Consider the following 15263-nt stretch of genomic DNA (forward strand, 5'->3'; position numbering starts at 1 on the left):
ATTCTTCATCACCATAAGCAATTCCACAAACCTTTTTGGCACTGCAGTTTTCTTTTGACTCGCACACAAGAGAGGAAGCAGGGTTTAAAAACAATAAATGTGGGCTGGGATCAGGAGCAAAATAATATGTTGATATTCTTCTTAAGCAATTTTAAAATGTATGATGATATTAGATAACTTCTTGGAGTAATTCAACAGCATCTGATAAAGGAATGTTAGTAAACAATGTTATGATCAATCTGGATATCATGTCATTGTTTATCAACATTTCTTTATCAGATGGAATCAAATTAATCCAGCAAATTTATCAGATATCATCAAATGTTTCTGACTGTAATATATTCTGATTATGTCACCTTTCAACAAATGTTGTCGTCCTTTGTAAATACATCATGGGGAGCTGCTTGTTTCACAGAACAGAAGTGGATGGGATGAAAGATGGAAAAGTAGTAGGTTTGATAAGTATGCAGTTTGACTGTAAAGGTATGCTGTGCAGCTCTTGCTTGAGTTCCTGTAGATCTGGCAGAAATGGGAGGTGTGATTGATGCTAGTTCTGCTGAACAGCGGTGATGTAAATATCCGTAGAGGGGACAGGGCAGACCCTGATATTCTATCGACAGTGATGAAGAGAATTTGGGAGAGGTGCCATTTATCAAATGAACCATCCTTTTCTGAATAGCATCAATAATTTGAGAGGTCTTAGGTGCACCACCCAGAACAAGGTAGCAGTATTCCATGGTCAGGCGGATTTCAAATTTATGTTCTAGGCACAGAAAGAGGTGATATGCCCTGGTCGCCTATGGAGGAGAAGATCGAATGCTAACAATGCTACCATTAGGGTAAGAAAGAAGAGGAAGCACAGATGGACAAAGTTGCACCCAAAGCTATTGCAAGGAACCAGAAGGAAAGTTTTCTATATTTTGTTCTGTGTAACTCTGGGCCTTGTGCACCACCTCCCCATTCCTGCAAAACATAAGCAACCAAATTTGAGTACCATAATCCAGATATACTCATTCCAAATCTTTATAAAGCCAGCCTGGTTGGCTGAGTTGTTAGCAAATCTAATCACCAGCCAAAAGGATGTGGGTTCGAATCCTACCATGGGCATGGATGTTTGTAATTGTCTGTGAAAATTCTAGTGGCAGCAGTGGTGGAAAGTAGATGGTGCTGGTGTAGACGATGATAATAGTTGCTGTTCGCTGTAGTTGATGAGTGGTGGAGACAGAGTTGTAGAGTAGGAACCCTCCCTCGATTTTAAAATGTATGATGATATTAATAACTTCTTGGAGTAATTCAACAGCATCTGATAAAGGAATGTTAGTAAACAATGTTATGATCAATTTGGATATCATGTCATTGTTTATCAACATTTCTTTATCAGATGGAATCAAATTAATCCAGCAAATTTATCAGATATCATCAAATGTTTCTGACTGTAATATATTCTGATTATGTCACCTTTCAACTCAAATTTTACTGATATGCTGAAGGGAGAGAGCTATGGGCAGGGATCGACAAATATGCTAGCTCACTCACCTGTGATGAGTAGCTGCAGGCTGAGGGGAAAAAATTATTCAATAAGAAGTAATTTTCTAAACTATTTTTTTGGCTTTAATACAAGAATATGTCATCATCATCATCATCAAATTCCTGCCATGTACCCTCAAGGGGTGTACAGGATATGATAGTACTACATGAAAAAAATTACATCATTATTAATTTCCTATCTACAATTTTCCTCCAAATCAGTCTGTTACTTGTCAAGACTCCAACCTTATCAGATCTTATATTTCTATCGTCTAAGGTACTATGTACCGTATCAACCCACCTATATCTTGGTATTCCTCTGGGTCGTTTTGCTGCCAACCTGACAGAGAACACTTGTTTTGCTAATCTTTCCTCTCCCATTCTGTTTAAGTGACCATACCACCAGAGATTAGCTCTGTTAAAGCATTCCTGGATGCTGACATTGTCAAGTTCTTTCCTAATATCCTCGTTTTTAATATGATATTACCATTGATGCCATCTGTTCACGCCTATATTCTTTCTCAGGACTATCATATATGTGGTCTCTAGTCTTTGGTCAAGTGTTTTACTTCTGACCCAGCTCTCAGATTCATTAGTTAAAACTGGTTTGAACACTGTCTTGTATACAGCTATTTAGTGTTCCAACTAATTTCTCTCTTATTCCATATGAATTTATTCAATTGACTTCACACCATACCAGCTTTGCTGATTCTGTTGTCTATTTCTGTATTAATTTGCCATCTTCAGTAAAAATTGTGCCTAAATAGCTGAAATGTTTTACTTGTTCCACAGGTTCTCCATCCACAACACAGTTGACATTTTCAATGATTCTGCCTATTTTCATTGTCTTTGTCTTTTTATTGCTGACCTTCATACCATATCTATTACAACAGCTATTCAATTTAGTCAGAGAATCTTGCAGACTTGTAGCACATTTATTTAGAAGTATAACATCATCCGCAAAGAGCTGACATTAACATCTCCAATTTTGATATCATGTTTAATACCGCTTTCCTTCAAAATGTGATCCATATAGATAATGAATAACAGAGGGGATAACGTACATCCTTGTCTCACACCAGATTTAACATTAAACCATCTTCCTGTACTTCCTTCAATTCTAACTGCTGACTTACAACTCAAATAAAGACTAAGTATTGCTTGATATAATGCCCCATTGACACCATATAACTGTAGCGTATTGAATAGCTTCTCTCTTGGCACCTTGTCATATGCCTTTTCCAGATCGACAAAACTTAAATACAGATCTTTGGTATATTCCCATGCTTTCTCGACTATTTGTCGTAAAGTGAAGATCTGATCCTGACAGCCTCTATTTGGCCTGAATCCAGCCTGTTCTTCAAGCTTTTCTTCCACAATTCTTCTCAACCTTTTCTCAAGTATACTTGCATAGATCTTGCCAGGAACACTCAGTAGGGAAATACCTCTGTAATTCTCACATGCAGTTTTATTTCCCTTTTTATATATGGGTACTATGAGAGCTCTACTCCAATCATCGGGAATTCGTCCCTCTGTCCAGGCTTTCTGAACTCTGCAGTGCAGCCACTGTAAGACTCTTATACCACCATACTTCTGCATTTCTGGTCGAATATCATCTACTCCTGCTGCCTTTCCACATTTCAAGCCTTTGATGGCTTTTTCTACTTCAAGTATGGATATGTATTCCTGACTGCATGCCTGGTCAGTGTTTTTTACCACTGTGCTGTCATCACTGCTTGTTTCATTTAGCAGTTTTTCAAAGTAATAACTCCATACTTCAAGGATATCTTTTTCTCCCGTTTTCATGTCACCTTTATCACCTCTAATTCCTTTTACAGCACTCTTTCCTCCATTCTTAAGCTTCTTCAACAACCTCCAGAATATTTTGCCACCTACTTGATATTTATTTTCTATATTCTTGCCAAAGTCCTCCCATGACTTTTGTTTAGCTAGTTTTACACAGTGTTTAGCATTCTTGCATTTGTCTCTATATTCTCTAAGAGCACAAGCTGACTTATTTGACAGGAACTTTTAGTATACTTTCTTCTTTTCCTTCACTGCCTCTTTAACTTACTGTGTCCACCAGGGAGTTCTGATTTTTTTTATCCTTACAGACAACCTCACCACATGCCTCTCTGGCAGAATCAATCAACGTTTTCTTCAGAGTTTGCCACTGAATCTCCAAGGTTTGATTCCTGTTCTCAAACTCTTTCATTTTTTCTTCAATAATCTTTGTGTATTTTAGTCTACAGTTCACATCTGAGAGCTGCTCAACTTTTAATCAGTGTTAAACTTTCTTACATGTTATTCTTTTCAATGTGAGATTCAATTTTATCCTGCTCAAGACTAAATAGTGATCACTTCCAATTTCAAATCCTCTGTACACTCTGGTGTCCTGCACCAGGGAGAAAACATCACCATCAACAATAACATAGTCAATGAGAATTTTCTTATTCCTAGCCTCTTCTCTCCATGTGAATTTGTGCACATTTTTATGTTGGAACATGGTGTTAGTAATAACCAGTCCATGTCCTGAGCAGAAATCAAACAGATATTTGCCATTATTATTAGCTTTGCTCTTTTCTCCAAATTTTCCCAAAATATTTTTGTATGTCTCACAATCATTTCCTACTCTGCTATTTAGATTCCCAACAAGGATCAACTTTTCATTTTTTTTTTTTTTTTTGTGTGTCAGTTGCTTTTTCTAAAGCCTCAAAAAATTCCTCCATTTTTTCCTTAGAACCTTCTGTGGGACCATAGGCACAAATAAGTCTCATTGTCCAGTTCCCCATTCTCATATTTGCCCACATTACTCTACTTGAGACTGACTGCCATTCAAGAAGATTAGCCTCGTATTTTGTGTTGAATACTTTGGCTACTCCTTCTTTTCCTTGATTGTCATTGCCTGAATATAACATTTTGTATTTACTGCTCAGAACGATCTCACCAGTTTTGGTCTTTTTTTGTTTCAGTCACCCCTATTATGTCGATCTGGTACTTATCGAATTCCTCAGCTAGCTCCATTTCTTTGCCATTCAGGCTTCTTATGTTGATAGTACCGATCTTTAACTCTGGTGATGTTGAGTTGGGGTTTATTTTCAGATGTGTGATATAAATACCCACTGCACCAACAAAAAATTAATGTAAAAAAATATTTTTGAAAACACATTGTTCTTTCTATTCTTATTGTTAACTGACTTCTTAGGATGATTCTCATCCAATCTAAATGATAGATTGGATGAGAATCTTCTCCAAACAATACAGCACTAGTAATCACCTTTTAGAAATCCTACTGATTTATTAGAACACATCATTAAAAACTGAGATATCTTGAGGTGGGGGGAATATTTTTTATTCAAGGCAAGATTTTGCATTATTTGTCGAGTCCTCTAAGTTCAACTATTGCCAACTATGTTATCAAACATGCGAAAGCCATCTCCTTGACATTTCACAAAACCTACACACTAGTATAGATATGTTAATGATGTTTTTACAATTTTGAAGCAAATCAAATAACCTTTCTGAATCCATTAATTCTTTATCAACTGGATGGTAGACTATAATTTTTGGTGTTTCGGAAGAAGACCCAATGCAGGCTATAATATCCATGCAAAATCATACCATCACCCCCAGTCAAAAACTGAGACTATTAAGACATTAATACAGGAAAGCCTCGCTTAACACAATTAATTAATCTGCGCTAAGCAAAATCAGGTTAAGCGAATACAATAAACAATACGAATAATTATAATTCATCTATCAGTTAGTGGGGAAAAAATTACAGTATAAGCTATATTAGAGGATAAAATCATCAAAGTTAATAAAAATCAATTGCTTAAATTTTTATTTAATGTCTAAATGTTTGATTGGGCTTTTTTTTTTTTTTTTTTTACAAAAAATTAAGTAAAGATTAATTAAATTATGGGGATATTAGATCCCACATTGTTTTAAAACTGAATAAGAAACTCAAAGATTGGAATCAGAGAGTTTCATACTGAATATAGTATAAAGAACTATAAAGTATCGGCGAATACTAGTGTGAGCTAAATGCAAGTAGTCCTAGAACGTAGTACAAACACGAGCAACTCGTTGCAAAGGTGGGGAAAGTTCTGATCGCTGTTCTTGGTATTTTCCATAATGTAAAAACACATTTCCTAGGAAATGTAAGTTTAAGTTTATTTAAGCAACTTTATTATATTTAATTTAATTTATTATATTATATTTAAGTAACTTAAGTAAAGATGTTTGAATTGTGCTCGACTTTTTCATCTTGTGATACAATTTGTGATAACTGGTGATTATTTTATCAAGATTTTGGCAGACTTAAAAGTTTCATTCCATATCAGGATGAGCATCAAACAAAATTTCCTTAGCATGATCAATGTGACGGGAAAACTAGCTCAAGTTTTTTTGCAGTTAGTTTCTTAGTTGTAACATTCTCTTCTTGTTCGCACTCCTTATCTTCTTCACATGCACGCTGTTCTAGTTGAAGATCATTCTTGCTTAACTGTTCTGAATGGGAATCTAGCTAGTTTCTCACATCTTCGTTATCCGGTTCGTTAAATCCAAGTTTTTTTCCAATTGTGCTGATTTCTTCAATAATGTTAACTAACATAGGCTTGAGTTTAAAGTAGCCTTCTGCATTGGCTACTAATAAAAGTACTACGTTTCCTAAACTTCGCTCCATACTTAGTAGACCTAAAGTAAAACATCTCTCTCTTCAGTATCCAGGAGTTTACAAGATCATTCGTGAATGTGGCAAACCATACTACGGTCAGCCTGCTATATCTGTCCTTTTACGCAGTGAAGAACACAAAAGAAACATATCCTACAATAGGACCCGAGTCAGCGCTCTCTCAAGCCACGTTCTATTCTCTATGAACTCCGACGAAGGCCGCCAACACCTCATAGACTGGTCTCAAACGTCCAATATACATACTTGTTATGATGAACTCAAAAGAATGATACTTGAATCTAAAGAAACATCCCTCGATTCAACCCATATGAATAACAGCCTCAGCTACAATTTATCTGATGCGCACATTTCTACTGTCCAGTATTGGCGCTCTCGAGATAGCTCACGCACGTAGTTAACTTCAATTGGAACTTCAGCACATTTTCCTTTTTAAACTGCACTACAGTTTTTTATATTAGATCTGTTGTTGTTATTTTATAATGTTTCTGTTATTTTTTATATGATTCTTTGTATCTGACACCTGAAGTAATGATTTTTTCAACGAAACTAGTAGTGTCTCACGATTAAACTTTATTCTTTTTTATTCTCGGTGTTATAGTCATTTAAACTATATTAATATTCATATATATGTGTGTGTGTGTGTGTGTGTTATTTGTTACAAGGACATCAAGGAAAAAAGACAAGATCAGCTAACATTCAAACCTAACATATACATCTGTCATCATGCCCCTTATGTTTTGCTAACTCATTTCTTAATTCCTTCAAAATGTTTTCAAGGTATTGTTCCAATCACTTCGTACTTTTCTTGGATGTTTTGCATCATTACTAGCTTCATGTTAACCATTTCCTTTCAAATTAATCTGCTGTTTATCTACTCCTCTTATAATCACATCTAACATTTCAGTCTTCTATGACACTTTTTAATTGCAGTATCTGGGTAGATCTTTGTTGTTCTCTGGAGCCCCCCCCCCCCCCCCCACAATTCAGCATCAAACATTTTGCTAGCCTTTCTCTCCCATTCAATTTAATTGACCATACTACCTGAGATTAGCCTTCTTAACAAATTCCTGCATTCAACTTCATCTACAACAGTTGAAATTCAATTTCAACTGTTGTAATCTGTAGTCTGCTCATCTTTGATCAACTATTTTATTTCTAATTCAATTTTCAACACTGTCTTTATACTGCTAATTTAGTGCTTTGATTCATTCCAAGTGAAATGTAACCATTTCACTTGTTTGAAATCTTCAGTACTCAGAATACAGTTTATGTTTTTCAGATTCCTGCTCATTTTCATAATTTTTTTTATTGTTTCATATACTTGCTACAGTAGTTTATTCAGCCAAGTCAAAAGGGTCATGAAAACTTGTTCTGGAGGTGATCTGCATAAAATTCCAGAACTAAGTTGATGAATACCAATTTCCCAAATTTGATATCAACTTTAATGCTACTATCTTTCATAACACAATCCACATAGATGATTTGTAACAGAGAACACTGTGCGCATCCTTCTATTTTTCCTGATTGTATAACAAACCATTTTCTTTATCTCCATCAGTTCTAACAGATGATTTGCAACTTAATTATGAGGGTGGTCTAAAAAGTTCTCAGCCTCTATCATAGATGGCAACACTATCGACAAGATTTTTTTTTTCTCTAAGCTGGTACATCTGTCATAAGCATCTGTGTGAAATTCCGAGTTATTCTATCAAATAGTTTGTTTTATACAGCTGTCTGAAGCAAAAGTGTTGTCTGTATCCCTTGAAATGGATAAAATTGAATATAGTGTGGTTTTAAAATTCTTTCTAAAAACAGGTTTAATTGGCAAAAGAAATTCATTCGAAGTTCATAAAAGTTTACGGGCACTCTTCTCCTTCATTTATGACAATTAAGAAATGGGCTGCCGAGTTTAAACGTGGCCGTACCAGCCTTGAAGATGGTCCACGTGAAGGCCATACAAGAAGTGTAACAACACCAAAAATCATTGATCAAGTGCTCGATGTGGTATTGGATGACCGGCGAGTCAAAGTACATGAAATTGCTGAGACGATAGGCATTTTAAAAGAAATGTGTAGGATATATTTTGCATGGAGAATTGCAAATGAAAAGGCTTTGCGCAAGATGGGTGGCCGTGCTTGTTCACAGCAGATCAAAATCTGCATCTTCTGCTGGGAAGAAGATATTCCACGCTCTGGCATTTCGTTTCAAGATCAAAACGAAAACACCAATTTTCATCACCAATGAAAATTTTTTGCAACACATCACGATCTTGATCTCTCTCTATTCATGTGTCTATGTTTGCAGCATAAACCTTGAACAAATCTCCTTTTCTAATCTGGCCATTTCCTTACAGACACCAAGCTGTACAGTGAGTAGCCTAGTGGTTATTCACCTGTCATGGGTAACAATTTCGCTAGCTCTCAGATTTTCATTTGTCTGTGTAGAAACTGGCTGTCCACAATGTGGTTCATCCTCAAGGACTCCCTCCCATCTTTAAACACTGAAAACCAGCAAAATGCCCGAACACAGCTCAGTCATTGCCGTAAAGTTTTTTTTTTTTTTTTTCTTGGTACACTACTGTAGCAATTTTCCTAATTACAGTAAAATTTATCACAGCTGTTTGCTCTATTACTACTTCTGACACGCTCCACTCACACACACACAAGAAAACTGCTGTGCCACCCAACACAAAAGTTGTACCTGTGATTACAACACACTCTAGCGGTCAAAACTATAAACACATTTGTTACTTTCATTCAAAGGGCTGTCCTGTAAAAAAGAAATCAATTTCAGTACTTAACAGGCACAATGTGTAAATCAATACAATCCTCAAAAACCATACACTTAACTATTTGCAATTTTTAAGACCACACTATTCTTCAGTAATACACATCAGACAGAATGAGCTCTTTCTCCTTGAATTGACATTTAACTCCAGCCTCTCCTGGCACAAGCACATCACACCAATAGCTTCTTCAGCTTCTAAAAAATTAGGCATTTTTTCCACCTACTCAAACACTAACCTTATATAATCCCAAATCTGCTAATCCTTAGAATACTGTTTACACATTTGAGGGCATAAACCGCAAAAGCAGTTTAAACCCTAAACTGGTTCACTGGCTCAGTGAAATGGCAAACATTCATCCACTCACTGTTAAAGTGGATGAATGTTTGCCAAAACAAGAGCAACAGTTCCCAACATCCCTTTTCCATGTAACTCCAAACACATTGTACCTGCTTTCTTATCTTCATTTATTCAATCAACCTCTGTCCTCTGAAACAGCCTTCCGAACAACTTAAACCTCTAGCTCTAAAAAAAAAAGTCAGTAGATTTCTTTTTTTTCCTTTTTTTTTTTTTATTTCAATCTTTATCTGCACCTTACATATATAGCAGCGATGTGCTATAGGATCTTTTACCTCTCAGTAGAGCCACTGTTGCAGCCAAGAAGCATTCCACAGATGTGGCATCTGTTAAATCACCTGCATAATAAAAAGGAACACCCACCATTTCCCATCAGAAGAATAGCAAAGAATATTTTTATACTTACCCACTGGAGTAATGGAGGTGCTTTGACACAAAACCATGATCTGAGTCCTTGTGTGCTGTCCCACAAATATACAAACAGTAGAAACAGTTTCTTCCAGAACAGCTGAAGATAAGGACCACATATTTCACAGAGATGAGCATAATAAACTGGCACATTTTCTTCAAGGTACCTATATGCTTTACCAGAATATACAATAATCCTGCTCCAAGCTTGTTCACACACAGCTAACAATCCCATTTCCTTCAAGAGATGGCCAGTCTTGGATCCTTAAATAAAAATTCAAAATACTATAAATTCATTTATGCATTTTAAAAATGGTGAAGATACACACATTATATGTACTTCTTTGTACAAAAAGAGAGGGAAAATGGCTTGAGGGTTTGGCAAATTAAAGCATGGAGGTGACAAACATTACAAAAGTAGCCCAATGGATTGGCTGGTTGGTTGAATTATAGTTTATTAGTGCAACAACAGCAAAGATCATACTACACCATATCAAAGTTACAACAACAACAGCCATAAGGAGATAAATTAGTACATATGTATCTCCACATAAATAGAATTTATAATCAAATGTGCATGTATAAATTAATTCTTTGCAAAATTAAAACAGTTCTAGTCTGATAACATCTGCCTCAGTGTATGCCTCAGCTAGATAAATAAATATTCATTCTTCTCTCATTTATCATCCTGGCACTCCACCAGGATGATAAATGGTGAGATGCATATTACATTTTTTGCAGATAAAAGTGGATCATCAGTAAATAAGAATGTGAAAGATGACCAGGGGGGGGGGGGGTTTCCAAAGATCACCTAGTATTTTAATTACAACATATCCCAATAAGAGTTCCATAAAATGATTAATAGTGTTGTACCATGGTTGGAGAAGTTATTTATTAAATAAAAAATATTCTATCTTCATTTTGCAGCTACTTGCCAGCTAATAAAATGTTCTCAACATGGGCAAGCATATTCATCAAAACTGAAGATTGTGACCTATGAGAAGCCTAGCAAGAACAACTTTGTCCTCTTTGATTCTATGATACCAATCCTTAATCTAGTGCAATTTGTTTGTCAATGCTTCCTGCCATGAAAAATATCATTGGGTAATTACCATTGATCCTATAAGTCAGGGTTTCTCAAACTTTTTCTACGACGGAAAACTTCACAAATCCTGAAATTTTCATGGAACACCTTGGTTATTTTGTAATGTATTAATTAATTGGTAATTTCCCTGATTATTATTAATTAATAATTGATAATTATTAATTTATTAAACATCAATTAAAGTTTAATTTAATTGATTTAATTAAAGCATCAATAAACCATCATTAAATTAATTTGTGCCAATTTTCATTGACATATCCTATTCTGATCACCAAATATATTTATAATATTATTATAAGTACTTACGAGTGAATGCAGACTTTTTCTCTTGTGTGCTGGTAGTTTTCCCCTCCTTTTGTACATCCTGGAGATCTTTGTAGGCTTGAGGTGGATGACTCACTATCTGTTCCGTCACAAACACCTTCAATAAGAGATTTCTTAATACCAAAATTAAACAAAGTGCCTTGTCTCTTATTCATATTAGAATTTAAATCTGTATTCCTATTACTTTTAAAAAAATCAAGGCACTCCGGTTTCAGAATAAGCACTTACACAATGCAATACGAACTTGCGAAGAAAGTATTCAGTATTACTAGATCTGAGAACCAAATACAGACCATCTTGATCTTCAATTTCAGTGGAAAATTTTCTTTATACTTCCTTGCTGATTGGTCACTGATATTTGCAACACAGATGTTATTTCATTCAGTTTTGAGAGCACGCCACCCATTGTTGTAATTGGCTTGCAGGCAATTTTTATGATCAGTCATAAACGGCTGTATTCTCTTTCCCAATTGTTGAAAGATTTCGATAATTCATGAATATTTCCATGTTTAAAAATATGCCGCTTGGTCACTGACATTTGCTACAGATGTCATTTCCTTCAGTTTTGAAAGCAGATGATATGCCACCATTGTTATAATCCACTTGCAGGCAATTTTTATGACACATCATAAACAGCGGTATTCCCTTTCCCAAATGTTGAAAGATTTCGATGTATGCAAATTAACGATACACAGATGTTATTAGGTGTTCTGGGTCTGAGCTTTGACATATTCACGAATATTATTCTCCTCAGAATATTTCTGCTATAAAATATTTATTCACGAAAGCTTAGAAAACTAAAATGACAAATTCCAGAACTTCTCGTAGAACACCTATTCACCTTCCGTGGAACACAGTTTGAGAAACCCTGCTATAAGCTATCTGAAGTCTACATATGAGACTGTCAAATGATATGTCAAAAACACAAGCTGATCTACAATGTCACTTCCCTTAATTCCAATATCACTGGGAATCCAGCACAAAACTTCAAAATTAATGGTCTTAATTTGGAACAAGGCCAGCTGGTTGGCCAAATGGTTAGTTTATATCTGCTCTCCAGCCAAGAGGCTGTGAATCTTGCCAGAGGCATGGATATTTGTGATTGTCCTAGTAACCCTTTGTGGAAAGGTCATCTGCAACCCTTCTCCAAAACCCATTGAGATACAGGAGTGACCATATGGCATTAAAGCGATATCACATGCGAATAACTAATCTGGAACAACACTTAAAACCTTACAAAGAAACTGGAAGAGGATTATACACAGGAGACAAAATGGTCTGTAAAAAAACTCAATGAGTCTGTATAAGTTACACATTTCTGATAGTGTTGTACTTTTATATGCACTAGTGCAAGCTGAATGGTATGCAACTCTCAGATTCCACTTGATTGTAACAGTGGTATGTTACAATCAAGTGGAATCTGGATGGAGATAGCAATGTCAGCAGCACAACAGCCAATAGTCTTGAGTTGTGAATCATCAGCATAGATGGGCAAGAAATCAGAGTATGCTGCTGTGTATATTAAACAATTCCACCTAGCCAGATGGAGTATCAGACTTCTGTAGTTGACAAAGTGAGAGGCAGTGGGAGGGAGAACAAACCTTTCATGGAAGAATGCTGTTATGATTGGTGCAGGTAATGTTATAAACATTCATGCCAATAGCTTCAATAATCTCTAACAAATGCCAAAAGAACATCTAGCCATCTGACATTGTGTGATATTGAGCCTCCCAACATAGAGAAAAGAGGCTAGTCCATGCAGGATACTTTCCATGTGGATATTTTTAGAGTAGATAAGCATCCACTTCTAAGTGATAGAGAAGTGGGCACAGTGCAAAAGGCACCAATAGCTATCTGTATACATTAATGATGAATGGAATACAACAATCTCAGGCTATTCTGCCTTGCAAGAACCACAGATTTGAGACCCATAATCCAGCTTTAAACACATGATAAAGATGAAGCAATGAAGAATAATCAGTACCTCATTCAGCAGAGGACATAGTGCAAAGGAGATTCAATGTTCTCTCTCTCTCTCGCACTTTTCTGTAGTTGACACGTGTGCAAGGAATGCAAGTTTTTTTGTTTTTTTTTTGTCACAGATGAGTCTTGAGAATTGTCTTCTGTTGTTACTGGAATAACTGTCTGTTCCAATCTAAACTCATGATCTGGGTGAAAAGTGCATTTTCAGCAGAAGTGTACACAGTTGTTTTCTGCTGAAAACTTCAAACCATTACTAAGAGCCCATGGAGGTAGACACAATCAAATGCTTGCTGAAGTTCTTTCATTTACTCTCATGTTCTAAGAGTGACAGTAAATTGTGAAGGCATCAACATGTAGAGAATTGCTTACAGTAGGAGGAAGCTGCTCAGTGACTGAGTTAATTTTTACAACAAAATACATCACTTAAGACAGCCTTGGGGAAAACCCTGTTCTTGATAACATGGCCAAGAAAGAATACTTCCCACTCTGACTTCAAAAGTTGACTAGACAAAGTTCTTAATAAATACAGGAAGGTGTTCTCTGAGACCGAAGTTATAGAGGTCATAAGCTTTTTCCATGTCAAAGAATATTGTAACCAGATGTTCTTGTTTCAGGAATGCATCTATTATACAAGTTTCTAAATGGACCAAATGGTCCATAGTTGAACAGTTTCTATGAATGTCACATTGTGTATTGGCAAGAAGATCATCACTTTTGAAATACCAGAAGTCTGGTATTAACCATTTCTCCAATACCTTACAAAGACATCTGGTCAGAGCAATAGGTCAATGATTGTTTGCTTGGATTGCCTTTCCTTGTTTTTGGATAGCATGACAACTGACTTAGAGGAAGAATTTCTGGATTCTTTCTATAAGTATCCTGTTACATGAAGGAGAGCTATAGAAGGTGTTTCATGATTTTTATTGGGTTTAGGTGAAAAAACATCCAGAATATGTTGTTTGAAATTTTCCATAAAGTTATTGGCTAGATTGTGCCAAACCGATGGTTTAGGTACAGCTACGCTGATGATGTGTTTATTGTATGGAACTTTTTTTGTCTGATTTTATGAATTTCTTAAAAAAATTAATTCAATCAATCCAAGAATCAAATTTACCCTAGAAGTAGAAGACAATTGTCTTCCTTTTCTGGATGACCTCATTCTATGTCAACCAAATGGCAGTTCTCAATATATAGAAAGCCCAACTCATACTGGTAAATACATTGATTCTAACTCTCATCATTTTCAGATGTCAGAAATATGGTGAAATCAAATCCTTAATTGATAGAGCTCATAAGATTTGTTCTACAAGATCTCTTTTAAACTAAGAAATGTTTATTATGAGAACTTTTAGTGCAAATGATTATAATGTAAAAACTATCAAAAACATAATTATGGAAGTCATCCTAACCCTCCTCCAGAAGAAATTTCCAGAATTTGTATTCCATATGTTAGGGGACTTTCTGAAAAAAATAGCAAGATTACTTCGTCAGATTAATGCACAAATTGCTTTCTGTCCAGTTTGCAAACTTAATCCATTCCTTTATCTCACCAAAATACAAATATTCTCCTCTATCTTATCCTGGAATTTACAGAATCCACTACTGTTGTGGCTTATGTTATTATGGACAAACTGGTCGATCTGCGCAAATTCGTCTGGAAGAACATTAGGAATGCATTTCCCTTAATGAACCCAACAAATCCAGTTTAGCAAACCACGCTTTATCTACAAAACACAGCCAAAGTGTTATACAAAAGTTACTTTCTTCAAAAGATTCTACAGAGAATTATGTTAGAATTTCGTTAAGTACTTAACGAAAGCGTGACAAAATCCTGTTTTCCGCGTGCAAAAGTTACACAATATTAGCCATGCCATTCAGACGCAAAAAAGGTAAGCCAAAGGAAATAACAGTCTTGGTCAGTATAAATGATTTGAAAGGCAAGAAGCATTCTCTGAGTGTAAAGGAGTTGATAGAAAAGGCAAAACTGAAGAGTGAGAAGGTGAAGACTGTCAGTTTCCTACCAAGCTATGATGGAGATGAACTGAGGAGGATGTTTTGTAGCCAATGAGTCTATACAT

At 35.7% G+C, this 15263-nt stretch overlaps 1 protein-coding gene across 1 annotated transcript in view; it reads right to left on the bottom strand.

Moving 5' to 3' along the window:
* Nucleotides 1–15263, bottom strand: part of Tmem214 (Transmembrane protein 214) — a 367830-nt gene that overhangs the window by 9755 nt on the left and 342812 nt on the right. Inside the window, exon 13 of the mRNA XM_090410284.1 lies at nucleotides 9772–10037. Coding sequence (XP_090266410.1) covers nucleotides 9772–10037 — 266 coding nt within the window. The remainder of the gene's footprint in view (nucleotides 1–9771; nucleotides 10038–15263) is intronic.

This window comes from Typopeltis vanoorti, chromosome 20 (assembly GCF_054136105.1).
Source record: "Typopeltis vanoorti isolate ZY-2024b chromosome 20, IOZ_Tvanoo_1.0, whole genome shotgun sequence".
Taxonomy (NCBI): domain Eukaryota; kingdom Metazoa; phylum Arthropoda; class Arachnida; order Uropygi; family Thelyphonidae; genus Typopeltis; species Typopeltis vanoorti.